At 42.2% G+C, this 19,982-nt stretch overlaps 1 protein-coding gene across 1 annotated transcript in view; it reads right to left on the bottom strand.

Annotated features, from left to right (window-relative positions):
• IL13RA1 (interleukin 13 receptor subunit alpha 1) overlaps positions 1-19,982 on the bottom strand; it is a 65,209-nt gene that overhangs the window by 22,992 nt on the left and 22,235 nt on the right. Inside the window, exons 5-6 of the mRNA XM_032619961.1 lie at positions 6,265-6,452; positions 3,370-3,521 (exon numbers count right to left, since the gene is read on the bottom strand). Coding sequence (XP_032475852.1) covers positions 3,370-3,521; positions 6,265-6,452 — 340 coding nt within the window. The remainder of the gene's footprint in view (positions 1-3,369; positions 3,522-6,264; positions 6,453-19,982) is intronic.

Genomic DNA, 19,982 nt, shown 5'->3' with positions numbered 1-19,982 from the left:
TAAAGATGGAAAAAATAGTCAACTTCTATCAAAGAGATGTTTAAACATGGGACAAAGACCAGAACACACGCTATGATCTTTGGCATTCAATGTCATTCACTAAATGGTTCCTACCAGCATTTGTGAAGAGTGAAAGGCCAACTGAATGATGAAGAGCCATCCTATCAATATTTTATATAGGGGCAGAGCAAAGGCCACTCGGGGGCTACTGTACACCAGTGCTGGCCATTCGGAATCAGAGGCCTGCTGGGGAATCACAAGTGCCAACTACCACTTGAGGGACCAGGTTGCAGGCTGATGTCCCCCCTCCCCTGGACCATCTCCCAGATATATATATTCCAAAGTCAGCAAATCATTGTGTAAATTCATAGTTCTGGGCTCTTGTTCAAATGTAAATCTCCTTGTGTAGTTTACCAACTGCTCAGATATTTCCGTGAGAAAAGGAAAACAAGGATACAGATCACCAAGTAGATAGCTGGCGGGGATGGAGGTAGTCAAAGACAAGTCACTTCTTACTTTATGATTCTGTCATGAGCTACCTCTGACCCAGCACCATGTGATGGCACCAGTTCATGTTCCAGCCTACTTCCCCCTCTTAACTAGAACACCAGGCAAAAGACTTACTCAAAAAAGTCTTGCAGAAAGAAACAAAAAGGGTCTAACCAGCAGAGCTCAAAATCGGCAAGCACACAAAAAGCTGATGACATTCTAGGGGAAGAAACAGCTGGTGAACATCCGCTAAGAGAGAGAACATTAAACTCAAGTGTATAAACAGAGTTAACTCCAAATCAACTATAGTTCTGGTTTTGGTGGATAAGTTCCACAGTATAGTGTGCTCCCTTCAGTTCAGAAGTTTGCCAAAAAAAAAAAAAAAAAGGTAACAATTCAACAAGAATTTATCAAGTGGTGACTATGCACATGGTCTTATACCAAGTGTTCTTGGTCAAAGCTTAATACATGGAGACCAACCTCTGAAGTCATACTTGTAAGCTATGTGGCCTGTAGCAAGTTACTTAACCTCTCTGAGCCTTAGCTGCTCAGTAAAATGTAGGTTAAAAGAGAACCTATTCCATCGATTGTTATGAGCTACTGTATAAGAAGTACATAGAAGAGTATATTTGTAACACATCATAAACAATAAGTGATGGCTGCTACTATTAACAGGAAGTATTGAGGTGGTCGCGGGGGTCAGACTTTTACAGAAATCTTGACTATCACTTATTAGAAATATGACCTTACAAGTAACTTCTGGGACCGAGTTTTCTCATCTGTAAAATGGGGACAAAACAACAGGACATTGGGATTTCCCTGGTGGTGCAGTGGTTAAGAATCCGCCTGCCAATGCAGGGGACACGGGTTCGAGCCCTGGTCTGGGAAGATTCCACATGCCGCAGAGCAACTAAGCCCGTGTGCCACAACTACTGAGCCTGCACTCTAGAACCCGCGAGCCACAACTACTGAGCCCGCGTGCCACAACTACTGAAACCCGCGCGCCTAGAGCCTGTGCTCTGCAACAAGAGAAGCCGCCACAATGAGAAGCCCATGCACTGCAACAAAGAGTAGCCCCCGCTCACCACAACTAGGGAAAGCCTGTGCACAGCAACGAAGACCCAACGCAGCCAAAAATAAATAAGTAAATAAATAAATTTATTTAAAAAAAAACAAAACAGGACCTAGATCCTTGGAGTTATTGTGAGGACCAAATGAGACAATTCAAATAAAGTGCTTATTAAAATAGCTAATACATAGTAATTGCTTAACATATGTTAGCTGGTATTAGTAGCAGGAATGGCACAAAGTAACCACCACCTAACTCCTCCCTACAGGAGCTTATATTTTTTGGTAGAGATCATGGGTAACTACCAGGACATAATTCAGTACCAAGTGAGTAATGCAAGCAGCACGTGTCTCAGTATTTCAGACAGAAGAGAACAGTAAAGGCTGGAATAGTCAAGCATATTCGGCTTTTGGATAACTCACTTGGTTGTAAATTCAAGCCTCACCCCCTCCCCACTTGGAAGCCCTTTGCCTTTTCCTTTGTGGCATTATTTGGGGATTCAGGTTTCTGGTACGAATAATGATTATTCTATTTCAGCAAACGCCTTCATTTGCAAATATCCAGAAGAGGTCTGCTCAGCTGTGGACCTGGTCACTTCCTCTTGGAGTTACAGCCTGTTAATACCAGCTTATTTTAGTAAATAAAATAATTTAGTTTTTGAAACTCCCACGATGAGCTAAAGCAAGTGGACCAAGGAATCTGCCCACATGTGAGATTCAGGACTCCTTTAAAAATCAATATAATATACTTGGTGTCTAACCTCTAAAACTCAAATGCACACAGGGCCCAGGCAGGTGGCACACAAATGAGTGGGGCAGTCCACGTGGCCCTAAGGTGCCACCTTATGGCAACTACACTGTCAGGTATCACAGTTTTAAATCTGGGTAAAAAATTCAAATTTAATATACAAGCAAACAAAACCCCACTTTGTTTGTGGTCCCAACAGAAATGTTTGAGGCCCAAGTTCACGGCCTCTGCTGTAAAGCGTAACAATGCGACTGAGGCCCGGAGGTTATGCCACATCCTGTTATGCCCAGTGCCCCACAGTGACCCCTAATTAGCATGTTTTGTATTAGGTTACAAATAGCGTAAATGTACATAATCCAAAAAATACTGACTACTCAGTACTGACTACTTTAGTTGCCACAAACTCCAAGAAAACTGAATGGCTGTACTGGAGCCTCCAAGTATCTACATAATCTGACCCCAGCCTCATGCTCAGACATCTCTTCCTACTATATTTTGGTCACACCAGTCTCCTTTTTCTCACACACGCCAAGTTCATTCCTGCCTCAGAGCCTTTGTACATGCTGTCCCCTCCGCCCCCAGATCGTCAAATGGCTAGCTCCTGTATATCTCAAGTGTCATCACTTCGGATGACTACCCTACCTAATATTCCCTCAGGACTTCCCATCGCCCCCATTTAATTTTCTGCATAACGTTCATTCTCTAAAATTAGCTTGCTCGTTTACACACTTGTTTTCTAGTAGGTAAGCTTCGTGGGAAAAAAATTCTTTTCGTCAGGTGTCATGTGCACATGAAACAGTGCCTGGCACATGGTAGGCACGTAATAAAAAATTTTTGAACAAATGAATTGATGAATGGATGGAATCTTGCAGCCGATGCTACCATAAACTGCCAAACCTCTCACCATACTCTATTTCAGAGAAGTTTCATCATCATCATCATCACCATCACCGTCAGATGACAAATCTAAGAGCTACATTTCACTGATATTTCAATTTATTACACTGTAAGAAATTCAAGTGAAAGAAAAATATCTAAATAACGACTCTCAAAAAAAAACTTACGTAGAAAATATCATGTGTCTCAGCTTGGCTGTTATTGACTTCTACTTCATAAGATAAGCATCTGCTATAAAAATTCTGTGGATTCTTCCATTGCACGTATAAGTCACCATTTTGGAAGGAGAGATTTTTAATATGTGGAGGATCAGGCTTCACTGATAGAAATAGAAGAATACAAATTAGCTTCCAGAGTTTATTTTGATGAGATACACATATGGGTAGAGACAATGAAGGTCACAGAGTAAATCAAAATAGGGCTGATGCTTTTAATGGCCTTACATGATCAGACGTACAGTTCTAGAATTTCTGATTAGCCACGATTAATATAGGGCGCCTAGTAAATGTATCTAAGGAACATCTTTGGGGTGTCTGCCAGGTGACATGAACTCTGATCTGCATCTGCTTAGGACATGGCTGGGGTATAATCAGGACATCTAGCTGCAACAAGGAGGGTAAAGAAAAGAAGTGCTTAGGTCCAGATATGCCTCTACATGATGGGTACCAAGGAGCATCAGGTACAAGCGGTTTCCCCAGGCGACACTCACTTATGCCAATCAAAGACCACAATTAAAACATTAGCATTGGGCTTCCCTGGTGGCGCAGTGGTTGAGAGTCCACCTGCCGATGCAGGGGACGCGGGTTCGTGCCCCGGTCCGGTAGGATCCCACGTGCCGCGGAGCGGCTGGGACCGTGAGCCATGGCCGCTGAGCCTGCGCGTCCGGAGCCTGTGCTCCGCAACGGGAGAGGCCACAACGGTGAGAGGCCCGCATACCGCATAAAATAAAACAAAACAAAACAAAAAAACATTAGCATAGTTTTCCATGGGACAACTAAGCCCGCGTGCTGCAACTACAGAGCCCACGCACTCTGGAGCCCGAGTGTCACAACAAATGAGCCCACATGCTGCAACTAAGACCCAACGCAGCCAATAAATAAATAAATTTTAAACATTAAAAAACAGCCTAATTTTGTCACATGCTACAACATGGATGAAACTTGAGGACATTACGCTAAATGAAATAAGTCCATCACAAAAGGACCAATACTGTATGATTCCAGTCATATGAGGTACCTAGAGTAGTCAGTCATAGAAACAGAAAGTAGGAAGGTGATTACCAGGGGCTGGGGGAGGGAGGAGGGGGACAGGGGGAGGGGGAATTAGTGTTTCATGGGCATGGAGTTTCAGTATTACAGGATGAGAAAGTTCTAGAGCTATGCTGCACAACAATGTGAATATACTTAACACTACTGAACTGCACACTTGAAAATGGTTAAGATGGTATATTTAATGTTATATAGTTATAACCACAATTTAAAAGAAAGTAAAAAACAAAAAATTAGCCTGGTCAATTTAGTTTTTCAGGAGTCAACTATGCTTAAGACCGAGCAACAAAAGAGAATGGATAATTAACAGAAAACAACTTGACAATGTCATCTTCTAGCTGAGAAGGATCTCCCTTTATTTTATTTTTTTAATTAATTAATTAATTTATTTTTGGCTGCCTTGGGTCTTCATTGCTGCGTGCAGGCTTTCTCTAGTTGCGGCGAGTGGGGGCTGCTCTTCGTTGCGGTGCGCGGGCTTCTCATTGCGGTGGCTTCTCTTGTTGCAGAGCATGAAGCACGAGCTTCAGTAGTTGTGGCACGCGGGCTCAGTAGTTGTGACTCGCAGGCTCTAGAGCACAGTCTCGGTAGTTGTGGCGCACGGGCTTAGTTGCCCCGTGGCATGTGGGATCTTCCCGGACCAGGGCTCGAACCCATGTCCCCTGCATTGGCAGGCGGATTCTTAACCACTGCACCGCCAGGGAAGCCCAGGATCTCCCTTTATATCACCACTAATCTCTAGGAAGAAGAGCAGCAAAATGAGCTTTAAAAGGTCCAACAAGGACAACCTGCCAAGCCGGGGGGCGGCGGGGGGTGCAGAGAAGGTCTTTGCTTCAGATGATCCTACTTGGCAAGTTTCCGCACACCCCCCGCACCCCAACCCCCCGCCCCGGCCTACAAACTAAGCTACCCTGCGTGCACTACTAGAATTAATTTCCATGGCTGTCAGAAGCGGCGGTAAACAGTGTTCTACTCAGACTTGGAAACCTCTGTCAATTCATGATTATTTGCCTATAAATTTTCTGTGTACCACTTAGCCAGAATCTGAGCTCTCTGTTGGGATATCACAACAAATAAATAAACGTGACGCTTATACTACTCTGCTATAGAGACTTACAAAACGCTTTCATACAGCTCACATCATTTGGACCTTACAACAATCCTTTGAGGTCAAGAGGAACTGTGTACCCCCTTTTACAGATGAGGAAGCACTTAGAGTGTATATGCCTCGTCCAAAGTGAAGAAGCTAGGACCTTAAGCAGGTCTCTTAAGTTTGTAAGTTGAGGACTCTTTCTAGTGGGCTGAAACTCAGCTGCACTGGTTGTTCTGATTGAGCAGTGCCTGGGTCACCCAGAATGTTAGACAGTTTGAATATCACCCCTGATCACTCCACCTCCAGGCTAAGCTTTTTTTTAACTAAGAGGCAGATTATCCAGGAACTATATTAAGTCACATTTATTCGGCAGCGTCATCCTCCGCAGTGTAAGTAAAAGAGAACAGATCTTGAGTCACAGAGCCCAGCTTCTAATCTCGGTTCTGCCACTGACTACTTGCTCTAAGGCTCAGCGTACTCATATGTAAACAAGGATAAAGCATGTGGCATGTGTGCTCAATAAATATGAGAATTTCCAAGCTTGCTTCTTTAAAAAGGAGCGAAGAAATATATACATAAATATAGTCCCTTTTTTTTCTGGGAAGATCTTCAAACCAAAAATCATCATTTTTTATTACTTCTATTGATGTTCAAAAAAAATAACACTTTTATCCACACTGTCTCAGAGGACTTCTAAAACGTACCATGAGAAGTTAAAGGCACTATATTGAAGGATGGTCTGATTTTTCCTGCATTGTCCTTGACCATTACTTGGACACTGTGTTGTTCAAAACTGGAATCCTTCACCTTAGTCAGAGCAAAGGAACAACCAATGTGTTGACCTTCTCTATAGATGTCTTCACACTGAAGAACTTTTCCTAGGCTGCTGTGCCTGCAAGGTAAAATAAGACAACCTTCTGCATTATTTTTAACCAGATATTCAAGAAACAAAGGTAGAAGTTTATTTGTTTGGTTGTTTTTAAATGACTGAAGATGTCCATGAAAAGCCATATTTGCAAACTGGCAGGGTAGCATTTTTTAAAGCCCTATTTTATAATGTGGCTCCATTTCATACTCTAGGAAGAAGTGAATGATCCTTTTTCATGAATACTGGTACTTTCAATAGTTAGAGAAACTAGAAGAGTCCTGACTCTTTTTCCTCTTCTGTATGGGAGATGGCATGAGGTCAGGATGAGAAATGTTACGCTTCCTGAAAATGCCTCATCTGCTCAATCCCATGGTTCTCCTCTGGGCCCTCTGCCTGCTCCTTCCTTGTTTTCTTGGCTTGCTCCTCTCCTTTCTCCTATTCTCAGAGGATTCACATCCGGTCCTCAGCCCGCTGCATATCCCTCTCTATTTCTTACTCCCTCATCCATTCACCCATTTATCACTTCCACCCCTTGACTAGAATTTCTGCACTGAGGATTTTCCTAATCCTGACCTCTCGCCTTGGAGCTAGTCCCAGATTCCTAACTGCTCCACCTGAGTGTTCCACCCCCCTCAAATTCAGCAGCCACAACGGATGCCCCCTCTTCCTTGCCAAACTGCCTTTTCTTCTAACCATCCCAGTTTCCATCAGTCGGAACTCAGTTTCTCTGGGCTTCTCGATTAGAGCCTTTGAAATCACTCACCTCTCTTCGCTTTCCCTATATTCTATCACCAAATTTTGTTACTTCTTCCTTTGCAAAGCTTCTGGGATTCTCTCCTATGATATTCCCCTCATCCTGTTTCAGGTCCTCATCACTTGAGGCTTCATGGCTTCTCCAGACTGACCTCTCTGACTTTATTAGTGTCCTCCAACCAGTGCCAGATCAATGTTCCAGAACACAATAGCTTTCTAAGTGTCTTACTCCACTGTGTGGTTCTAAATGCTGGTATCTTGTTTCCCATTTCAAAAAACCTCTACATATACCTTTCCCCAATGATCATCTAGCACAGCGCAGGCAGACAATGTGCTCATTACACTTTTTTGTCTAGACTATCAAAGGACTCTGTTTTATAGTAACTGGCAGAAGACACAGAGTCAACCCTTACATTATCAGTCACAAGGGGAGTTGTGCAAAGGTTCTGCAGAAAAGGAAGACAATTTAGAAAATGAAATAAGAGTAGAGAGTCCCAAACCCTCCACCTGTTTACTTCACAATCATCTGTGCTCATTTTAAAAATTCAGATTCCTCAAACCTTCTCCCAGAGAACCCTACTTAGAAGGTTTTGTCCAGGGCCTAAGGATAAGCATTTTGACAGCAATTCTCCAGGGGATTGTGCTGCAAAATCCAGTCTTATAAAACTCAGATCTTTCCCATAAATACAGTCGATTGATCTTTGACAAAGGAGCAAAGGCAAGACAATGGAGCAAAGATAGTCTCTTCAACAAATGGTGCTGGAACAACTGGACATCCACATGCAAAAAAAATGAATCTAGTCACAGACCTTACACTATTCACAAAACTAAACTTAAACTCACAATGGATCACAGACCTAAATGTAAAATGCAAAACTATAAACCTCCTAGGAGATAACACAGGAGAAGAGCTAGACAACCTTGGGTATGATGATGACTTTTTAGATATAACATCAAAGGCATGATCTTTAAAAGAAATAATTGATAAGCTGAATTCCATTAAAATTAAAAACTTCTGCAAAAGATAATACCAAGAGAATAAGAAAACAAGCCACACACCGGGAGAAGATATTTGCAAAAGACACATCTGATAAAGGACTGTTATCCAAAATATACAAAGAACTCTTAAAACTCAACAATAAAACAAACAACCCAACTAAAATATGGGCCAAAGATCTTCACAGACACTCCACCAAAGAAGATATATGGATGGCAAATAAGCATATGAAAAGATGTTCCACATCATATGTCATCAGAGAAATGCAAATTAAAGCAACAAGATACCACTACACACCAATTAGAATGTCCATAATCCAGAACACCAACACCACCAAATGCTGACGAGGATGTGGAGCAACAGGAACTCTCATTCACTGCTGGTGGGAATACAAAATGGTGCAGCCACTTTGGAAGACAGTTTGACACTTTCTTACAAAACTAAACATATTCTTACCATATGATCAGCAATCATGCTCTTTGGTATTTACCTAAAGGAGCTGAAAACTCATGTGCACACGAAAACCTGCATACAAATGTTTAAAGCAGCTTTATTCATCATTGCCAAAGCTTGGAAGCAACCAAGATGTCCTTCAGTAGGCAAATGGATAAATAAACTGTGGTACATCCAGACAACAAAATATTATTTAGCCTTAAAAAGAAATGAGCTATCAAGCTCTGAAATACATAGAGGAACCTTAAATGCATATTACTAAGTGAAAGAAGCCAATCTGAAAATGCTACATATGGTATGATTCCAACTATATGACATTGTGGAAAAGGCAAAACTATGCAGACAGTAAAAAGATGAGTGGTTGACCATGGAGGATAAAAAAATCAGTGGTTGCCAGGGGTTGGGGTAGGGGAAAGGTGAATTGGTGGAACACAGAAGATTTTTAGGGCAATGAAAATACTCTGTGTGATATTATAATGATGGATATATGTCATACATTTGTCCAAACCCATGAATGTAGAACACCAAGAGTGAGCCCTAAGGTAAACTATGGACTCTGGGTGATTATGATGTATCAGTGTAGCTTCATCAATTGGAACAAATGTACTATTGGTGGGGAATGTTGATAACGGGGGAGGCTATTAATTGTGGGGGCAGTGGGTATATGGAAAATCTCTGTACCTTCCTCTCACTTCTGTTGTAAACCTAGAACTGTTCTAAATAATGTCGTTTTTGAAAAAGAAAACAAAAATTCAGATCTAATGTATTTAGTTCTTCAAAAGCTGTGCAAAGAAATGCTTCAGTATAGAAAGTGACCTTGTCCCTTAAGAGATAGTACATAAGGTTTTTCTTGTGGTTGTAGGCCCCTGTGGTTCATGAATGAAACAGTTTTTTAAAAGCTCAGTTACAGCCATGACTAGCTTTTAGATCAGACAGGCCTGAAATGTTTTCCACCCACAGCCAAAAATAAAAAACTAAAGAAACTTATGATATCATTTCTACATAACTAAAGAAAACTATGTAGAAAGTTAAATTTTTTTCAATAATGAATCTTTGAGATTCCTTTTTCATTTTTGTACCCCGAGTATTTCATATATGCTCATGGACCCCAGATATGAAATTAAAAAAAAAATTTGTTGTTCTTTAGAAAAAAAATAGCGAAAGGAAAAATACCGGTTTTGAATAGACAACTTTCAAAATTTTGTGAAAGATTAGATGATAACCTAAGATAGGACGCATTCAAGTGCTTCCTGTTAAAAATCAAACACTGGAATCCACAGAATCATACTGTAGACATAAGGAGGAAATGGACAAATTAAAGACTATTTCCCCACTCTAAAGATGATTAATATGGTAAGAAATTCCCGAAAATTCATTGGCATGGCTAGTCTGTAGCTATTAAGGTCAGGCTCCCTTCAATGCCAGACTATCCCTGCAGGACTTCAAGTCATTGCCCCAGGGCTTCAAAACGACTCTGCGTTTTCTGACTGGTGATTAGGGAAACAGTCTCCGGCAGTTTGTTTGACAAGATTTAAACTGGTACCTAAACCAATTCTGAGTGCTTGATTATGAATGAGCCACATGTCTTTCTTTTGTGGTTTTGATTGGAAAGGACCTCTCTAGGGGAGAGCAGGAAGGAAGAGGTATGGGCTAGGCGCTAATTATGCGAGGTTGGGCAAGAGGCCAGCTATGTATACTGGCTACATCTGCAAGGGAGTGGGGATGAATAATAAAAAACAATATAGCCACCATGTATTGCATGCTTACTCTATAAATGTTAGCAGTTAGGCACAACTCTCAACACTCTTCATATAACAGCCCTCACAACATCCTTAAGAAGTAGCACTATTATTACTACCCCCATTTTACAGATTATAAAACTGAGGCTCAGAGAGAAGTGACTACCTCCAAATCACACTGCTAATAAGAAAGAGAGCCAGGATTTGAACCAAGGCAGTGTGGCTCCAGAAACAAATAAGCTGTGGGGTAGTAAGGGCAAAAGATACAGAATTTATACCAGTACTGTCCAACAACGTTTTCCGGGATTATGGAAACGTTTGAGATCTGTGCTGTCTGATTCAGCAGCCACTAGCCATATGTGAAATTGGCTACCAAGACTGAGCAACTGAAGTTTTAAATTGATTTAAGTTTAATTAATTTAAATTAAAACGTAAACAGTCATGTGTGACTAGTGGCCCTTGTATTGGCCAGCACAGGTCTATGTTACAGAAAGAGTCCATCCACGCTGATGACCAACTCTGGGAACATGTATGACAAGAAGTGGTATTACTGATGCCTGCTCCCCCCACCCCGGGTGCCAGCGAACCCCCACTCTCTGAGGATGGCTTCTTGCGCCACCTCCCATAGCTGTAGATTATCCCCTGCACCAAGGCATGAACTAAGGGCTGAAAGCCAGCCCGAGCACCATCTGCTGTCAGCTTTGGCAAGACACTGCATTGGCCCAGAACGTTTCAGCCCAGAGGAAGAAGAATGCCTTTCTACTTGGTCGGGCCAGTTTTTGTAATTTATTCATCAAGAGGGGATACTGGAGAGAAAGCTTCAAGAAGGCAGAGGAGTAAGCTGTGGAGATCACCTTCCTCCCCACAGATACATCAGAAATACGTCTACATGTGGAACAACTCCTACGGAACACCTGCTGAACACTGGCAGAAGACCTCAGACCTCCCAAAAGGCAAGAAACTCCCCACGTACCTGGGTAGGGAAAAAGAAAAAAGAATAAACAGAGACAAAAGAATAGGGATGGGACCTGCACCTCTGGGAGGGAGCTGTGAAGGAGGAAAGGTTTCCACACACTAGGAAGCCCCTTCACTGGCGGAGACCAGGGTGGCGGAGGGGGGAAGCTTTGGAGCCATGGAGGACAGCGCAGCAACAGGGGTGTGGAGGGCAAAGTGGAGAGATTCCTGCACAGAGGATTGGTGCCGACCTGCACTCACCAGCTCGAGAGGCTTGTCTGCTTACACACAGGGGTGAGTGGGGCTGGGAGCTGAGGCTCGGGCTTTGGAGGTCAGATACCAGGGAGAGGACTGGGGTTGGCTAGGTGAACACAGCCTGAAGGGGGCTAGTGCACCACAGCTAGCCGGAAGGGACTCTGGGGAAAAGTCTGGAACTGCCTAAGAGGCAAGAGACCATTGTTTTGGGGTGCACGAGGAGAGGGGATTCAGAGCACCGCCTAAACGAGCTCCAGAGACGGGCGCGAGCCACGGCAATCAGCGCAGACACCAGAGACGGGCATGAGACGTTAAGGCTGCTGCTGCAGCCACCAAGAAGCCTGTGTGCAAGCACAGGTCACTATACACACCTCCCCTCCCGGGAGCCTGTGCAGTCCACCACTGCCAGGGCCCTGTGATCCAGGGACAACTTCCCCAGGAGAATGCACGGCGCACCTCAGGCTGGTGCGATGTCACGCCGGCCTCTGCCACCGCAGGCTCGCCCCACATCCGCGACCCTCCCTCCCCCAGGCCTGAGTGAGCCAGAGCCCCCGAATCAGCTGCTCCTTTAACCCCGTCCTGTCTGAGTGAAGAACAGACGCCCTCAGGCGACCTACATACAGAGGCAGGTCCAAATCCAAACCTGAACCCCAGGAGCTGTGCGCACAAAGAAGAGAAAGGGAAATCTCTCCCAGCAGCCTCAGAAGCAGTGGATTAAAGCTCCACAATCAACTTGATGCACCCTGCATCTGTGGAATACACGAATAGACAACGAATCATCCCAAAACTGAGGTGGTGGACTCTGGGAGCAACTGTAGACTTGGGGTTTGCTATCTGCATCTAATTTGTTTCAGGTTTTATGTTTATCTTACTTTAGTATTTAGAGCTTACTATCACTGGTAGGTTTGTTTATTGATTTGGTCGCTCTCTTCCTTTTTTTTTTGTTTTTTTTGCGGTACGCGGGCCTCTCACTCTTGTGGCCTCTCCCATTGCGAAGCACAGGCTCCGGACGCGCAGGCTCAGCGGCCATGGCTCACGGGCCGAGCCACTCCGCGGCATGTGGGATCTTCCCAGAACGGGGCACGAACCCGTGTCCCCTGCATCGGCAGGCGGACCCTCAACCACTGCGCCACCAGGGAAGCCCTCTTCCTTTTTTATATATATATATATTTTTTTTTACTTTTTCTCCTTTTGTGTGTGTGTGTGTGTGTGTGTGTGTGTGTGTATACATCTTTCTGTGATTTTGTCTGTATAGCTTTGCTTTTACCATTTGTCCTAGGGTTCTGTCTGTCCATTTTTTTTTGTATAGTTTTTCACGCTTGTTATCATAGCTGGATTTGTTTCTTGGTTTGGATGCTCTCTTCTCTCTTTCTTTCTTCTTTTTATTACTTTTATATTTTTAATAATATATTTTAATTTTTTTATTTCAATAACTTTATTTTTCTTTCTTTCTGCCCTGTGGCAGACAGGGTCTTGGTGCTCCGGCCAGGTATCAGGCCTGTGCCTCTGAGGTGGAGAGCTGAGTTCAGGACAATGGTCCAACAGAGACCTCCAGGCTGCACATAATATCAAATGGCGAAACCGCTCCCAGAGATCTCCATCTCAACGTTAAGACCCAGCTCCACACAACGACCAGCAAGCTACAGTGCTGGACACCCTATGCAAAACAACTAGCAAGACAGGAACACAACCCCACCCATTAGCAGAAAGGCTGCCTAAAATCATAATAAGGTCACAGACACCCCACCGGATGCAGTCCTGCTCACCAGAAAGACAAGATCCAGCCTTATGCACCAGAACACAGGCACCAGTCCCCTCCACCAGGAAGCCTACACAACCCACTGAACCAACCTCACCCATTGGGGCAGACACCAAAAACAACAGGAACTATGAACCTGCAGCCTGTGAAAAGGAGACCCCAAACACAATAAGTTAAGCAAAATGAGAAGACAGAGAAATACACAGCAGATGAAGGAGCAAAGTAAAAATCCACCAGACCAAACAAATGAAGAGGAAATAGGCAGTCTACCTGAAAAAGAATTCAGAGTAATGATAGTAAAGATGATCCAAAATCTTGGAAATAGAATAGACAAAATGCAAGAAACATTTAACAAGGACCGAGAAGAACTAAAGATGAAACAAACAACAATGAACAACACAATAAATGAAATTAAAAATTCTCTAGAAGAATCAAGAGCAGAATAACTGAGGCAGAAGAACGGATAAGTGACCTGGAAGATAAAATAGTGGAAATAACTACCGCAGAGCAGAATAAAGAAAAAAGAACGAAAAGAATTGAGGACAGTCTCAGAGACCTCTGGGACAACATTAAACGCACCAACATTCGAATTATAGGGGTTCCAGAAGAAGAGAAAAAGAAAGGGACTGAGAAAATATTTGAAGAGATTATAGTTGAAAACTTCCCTAATATGGGAAAGGAAATAGTTACTCAAGTCCAGGAAGCACAGAGAGTCCCATACAGGGTAAATCCAAGGAGAAACACGCCAAGACACATATTAATCAAACTATCAAAAATTAAATACAAAGAAAAAATATTAAAAGCAGCAAGGGAAAAACAACAAGTAACATACAAGGGAATCCCCATAAGGTTAACACCTGATCTTTCAGGAGAAACTCTGCAAGCCAGAAGGGAGTGGCAGGACATATTTAAAGTGATGAAAGAGAAAAACCTACAACCAAGATTATTCTACCAAGCAAGGATCTCATTCAGATTCGACGGAGAAATTAAAACCTTTACAGAAAAGCAAAAGCTAAGAGAATTCAGCACCACAAACCAGCTTTACAACACATGCTAAAGGAACTTCTCTAGGCAGGAAACACAAGACCTACAATAACGAACCCCAAACAATTAAGAAAATGGTAATAGGAACACACATATTGATAACTACCTTAAATTTAAATGGATTTAATGCTCCAACCAAAAGACACAGACTGCCTGAATGGATACAAAAACAACACCCGTACATATGCTGTCTACAGGAGACCCACTTCAGACTTAGGGACACATACAGACTGAAAGTGAGGGGATGGAAAATGATATTCCATGCAAATGGAAACCAAAAGAAAGCTGGAGTAGCAATTCTCATATCAGAGAAAGTAGACTTTAAAACAAATACAACAAGAAGAGACAAAGAAAGACATTACATAACTATCAAGAGATCAATCCAAGAAGAACATATAACAACTGTAAATAATTATGCACCCAATATAGGCGCACCTCAATACATAAGGCAAAGGCTAACAGCCATAAAAGGGGAAATCGACAGTAACACAATCATAGTAGGGGACTTTAACACCCCACTTTCACCAATGGACAGATCCTCCAAAATGAAAATAAATAAGGCAACACAAGCTTTAAATGATACATTAAACAAGATGGACTTAATTGACATTTATAGGACATTCCATCCAAAAACAACGGAATACACTCTCTTCTCAAGTGCTCATGGAACATTCTCCAGGATAGATCATATCTTCGGTCACAAGTCAAGCCTTGGTAAATTTAAGACAACTGAAATCATATCAAGTATCTTTTCTGACCACAATGCTACGAGACTGGATATCAATTTCAGGAAAAAAAATCTGTGAAAAATACAAACACATGAATGCTAAACAATACACTACTAAATAACCAAGAGATCACTGAAGAAATCAAAGAGGAAATCAAAAAGTACCTAGAAACAAATGACAATGAAAACACAATGACCCAAAACCTATGGGATACAGCAAAAGCAGTTCTAAGAGGGACGTTTATAACAATACAATCCTACCTCAAGAAACAAGAAATATCTCAAATAAACAACCTAACGTTAGACCTAAAGCAATTAGAGAAAGAAGAACGAAAAACCCCCACAGTTAGCAGAAGGAAAGAAACCATTAAGATCAGATCAGAAATAAATGAAAAAGAAATGAACGGACTTGAGGATATGGGGAGGGGGAAGGGTGAGCTGTGACAGGGCAAGAGAGAGGCATGGACATATATACACTAACAAACATAAGGTAGATAGCTATTGGGAAGCAGCCGCATGGCACAGGGATATCGGCTCGGTGCTTTGTGACTGCCTGGAGGGGTAGGATAGGGAGGGTGGGAGGGAGGGAGACGCAAGACGGAAGAGATATGGGAACATATGTATATGTATAACTGATTCACTTTGTTATAAAGCAGAAACTAACACACCATAGTAAAGCAAATATACCGCAATAAAGATGTTAAAAAAAAAAAAGAAATGAAGGAAACAATAGCTAAGATCAAAAAAACTAAAAGCTGGTTCCTTGACAAGATAAACAAAATTGATAAACCACTAGTCAGACTCAAGAAAAAAAGGGGAAGACTCACATCAATAGAATTAGAAATGAAAAAGGAGAAGTAACATCTGACACTGCAGAAATACAAAGGTTCATGAGAGATTACTGCAAGCAACTATATGCCAATAAAATGGACAACCTGGAAGAAATGGACAAATTCTTAGAAAAGCACAACCTCCCGAGACTGAACCAGGAAGAAACAGAAAATATAAACAGACCAATCACAAGCACTGAAATTGAACCTGTGATTAAAAATCTTCCAAGAAACAAAAGCCCAGGACCAGATGGCTTCACAGGCGAATTCTACAAAACATTTAGAGAAGAGCTAACACATATCCTTCTCAAACTCTTCCAAAATATAGCAGAGGGAGGAACACTCCCAATTTCATTCTACGAGGCCACCATCACCCTGATACCAAAACCAGAAAAACATGTCACAAAGAAAGAAAACTACAGGCAAATATCACTGATGAACATAGATGCAAAAATCCTCAACAAAATACTAGCAAACAGAATCCAACAGCACATTAAAAGGATCACACACCATGATCAAGTGGGGTTTATCCCAGGAATGCAAGGATTCTTCAGTATATGCAAATCAATCAAAGTGATACACCATACTAACAAACTGAAGGAGAAAAACCATATGATCATCTCAATAGATGCAGAAGAATCTTTTGAGAAAATTCAACACCCATTTATGATAAAAAACTCTCCAGAAAGTAGGCATAGAGGGAACTTACCTCAACATAATAAAGGCCATATATGACAAACCTACAGGCAACATCGTACTCAGTGGTGAAAAACTGAAACCATTTCTACTAAGATCAGGAACAAGACAAGGTTGCCCACTCTCACCAGTATTATTCAACACAGTTTTGGAAGTTTTAGCCACAGCAACCAGAGAAGAAAGAAAAATAGAAGGAATCCAAATCAGAAAAGAAGAAGTAAAACTGTCACTGTTTGCAGATGACAGATACTATACACAGAGAGTCCCAAAGATGCTACCAGAAAACTACTAGAGCTAATCAATGAATTTGGTAAAGTAGCAGGATATAAAATTAATATACAGAAATCTCTTGCATTCCTATACAGTAATGATGAAAAATCTGAAAGAGAAACACTCCCATTTACCACAGCAACGAAGAGAATAAAATACCTAGGAATATACCTACCTAAGGAGACAAAAGACCTGTATGCAGAAAACTATAAGATACTGATGAAAGAAATTAAAGGTGATACAAACAGATACAGAGATATACCATGTTCTTGGATTAGAAGAATCAACATTGTGAAAATGACTATACTGCCCAAAGCAATCTACAGATTCAATGCAATCCCTATCAAAGTACCAATGGCATTTTTCACAGAACTAGAACAAAAAATTTCACAACTTGTATGGAAACACAAAGGACCCTGAATAGCCAAAGCAATCTTGAGAGAGAACGACGGAGCTGGGGGAATCAGGCTCCCTGACTTCAGACTATACTACAAAGCTACAGTCATCAAGACAGTATGGTACTGGCACAAAAACAGAAATATAGATCAATGGAACAGGATAGAAAGCCCAGAGATAAATGCACACAAATAGGGTCACCTTATCTTGGATAAAGGAGGCAAGAATATATAATGGAGAAAAGACAGCCTCTTCAATAAGCGGTGCTGGGAAAACTGGACAGCTACATGTAAAAAATGAAATTAGAACGCTCCCTAACACCATACACAAAAATAAACTCAAAATGGATTAAAGACCTAAATGTAAGGCCAGACACTATAAAACTCTTAGAGGAAAACATAGGCAGAACACTCTATGACATAAATCACAGCAAGATCCTTTTTGACCCACCTCCTAGAGAAATGGAAATAAAAACAAAAATAAACAAATGGGACCTAATGAAGCTTAAAACCTTTTGCACAGCAAAGGAAACCATAGACAAGACCAAAAGACAACCCTCAGAATGGGAGAAAATATTTGCAAATGAAATAACTGACAAAGGATTAATCTCCAAAATTTCCAAGCAACTCATGCAGCTCCATATCAAAAAAATGAACAACCCAATCCAAAAATGGGCAGAAAACCTAAATAGACATTTCTCCAAAGACATACAGATTACCAACAAACACATGAAAGAATGCTCAACATCACTAATCATTAGAGAAATGCAAATCAAAACCACAATGAGGTATCACCTCACACCAGTCAGAATGGCCATCTTCAAAAAGTCTACAAACAATAAATGCTGGAGAGCGTGTGGAGAAAAGGGAACGCTCTTGCACTGTTGGTGGGAATGTAAATTGATACAGCCACTAGGGAGGACAGTATGGAGGTTCCTCAAACAACTAAAAATAGAACTACCATATGACCCAGCAATCCAACTACTGGGATTACATATACCGTGAGAAAACCATAATTCCAAAAGAGTCGTGTACCACAATGTTCATTGCAGCTCTATTTACAATAGCCAGGACATGGAAGCAACCTAAGTGTCCATCGACAGATGAATGGGTAAAGAAGATGTGGCACATATATACAATGGAATATTACTCAGACATAAAAAAACAAAACTGAGTTATTTGTAGTGAGGTGGATGGACCTAGAGACTGTCATACAGAGTGAAGTAAGTCAGAAAGAGAAAAACAAATACTGTATGCTAACACATATATATGGAATCTTAAAAAAAAAATAAGGTTCTGAAGAACCTAGGGGCAGGACAGGAATAAAGACGCAGATGTAGAGACTGGACTTGAGGACACAGGGACGGGGAAGGGTAAGCTGTGACAAAGTGAGAGAGAGGCATGGACATATATACACTACCAAACGTAAAAAAGATAGCTAGTTGGAAGCAGCCGCATAGCACAGGGAGATCAGCTCGCTGCTTTGTGACCACCTGGAGGGGTGGGAAAGGGAGGGTGGGAGGGAGATGCAAGAGGGAGGAGATATGGGGATATATGTATACATTAGCTGATTCACTTTGTTATAAAGCAGAAAGTAACACACCATTGTAAAGCAATTATACTCCAATAAAGATGTAAAAAAAAAAAAAAAAAAGCCTATAGTAACAGCTTTCTCCAGACTTCACCACAACATCATCAGGGCCAGGCTACTCCTTTTAAAGCTTAGTTCTCGGTCCCTTTCACTAGCAGTTCTTTCGGGTGGCAGATGTACTCAATCCTCCTCTGTTTTTATTCATCAACTACAATGCTCTTGAGTTGTTTATCCCTCCCTTCTAAGTCCTCACCCCAGTCCTGAATGTTGTCTAACTTTGGATCCTACCAAACATTCAAAACCTATTTATGGAGCACCTACCATGTATCAGGCACAGGGGGGAAACAAGACACAGCCCCTGCTCTCAAGGGAGATGGCAGTCTGGGGAGGGTGACCACTAAGTAAACGGGAAATGCAACACGATGTGCTGAGTATTATGACACAGGAAGGTGCCAGATACTGTGGTACATGATGACTGGGGACATATCTAGCCTTGAGAGGTCAAGGAAGGCTTTCTGGAAGGGAAGTGATGTCTGAGCTAAGAAGGACAAATAAGGGGCATCCAGGTGAAAGGGCAAGGCTTGGGCTGTGAGGGAACGCAGGATGCTTCCGCTATTCTGGCTGAACGTTCGGTTTGGTTGCCACTCTTCTGTTTGAGTGTTTGAAGAGCGAGTTTGAGGAACTGGAAGAAGTTCGGTGTGGGCTGGGAGGTAGGTGCAAGAGGGGTGGGGGTCCATGGGGGAGACGAGACTGACGCTACAGAGATGGGCAGGAGCTGGAGCACAAAAGGCTTTGTCGGTCACGCTGGTGAATTTGGACTTTATCCTACAGCCACCAGGGAGCCACTGAAGGGCTTTAAGTAAAGGAGAAACAACAGGTACCACAAGCGGACAAGTGAAACTGCAAAACCTCAAGTGAGAATGATCTGTCCTGAGGGGTGGGGGGGACTGAACTGCACGATCTCAGTCTGGCTTCGCCTGCAGTGCTTCTCAACTTGGCCGGGAGCACCTCTGGGGACAGGGGAGGAGAGTGAATGCTAACGCCCCGGCAACTTGGGAGGTTTTTGTTAAAAAATTCATGTGATATTTTTA

This window comes from Phocoena sinus, chromosome X, assembly GCF_008692025.1.
Source record: "Phocoena sinus isolate mPhoSin1 chromosome X, mPhoSin1.pri, whole genome shotgun sequence".
NCBI lineage: Eukaryota > Metazoa > Chordata > Mammalia > Artiodactyla > Phocoenidae > Phocoena > Phocoena sinus.
The sequence above is the reverse complement of the archived record's forward strand: the minus strand, read 5'-3'. Positions and strand labels throughout refer to the sequence as shown.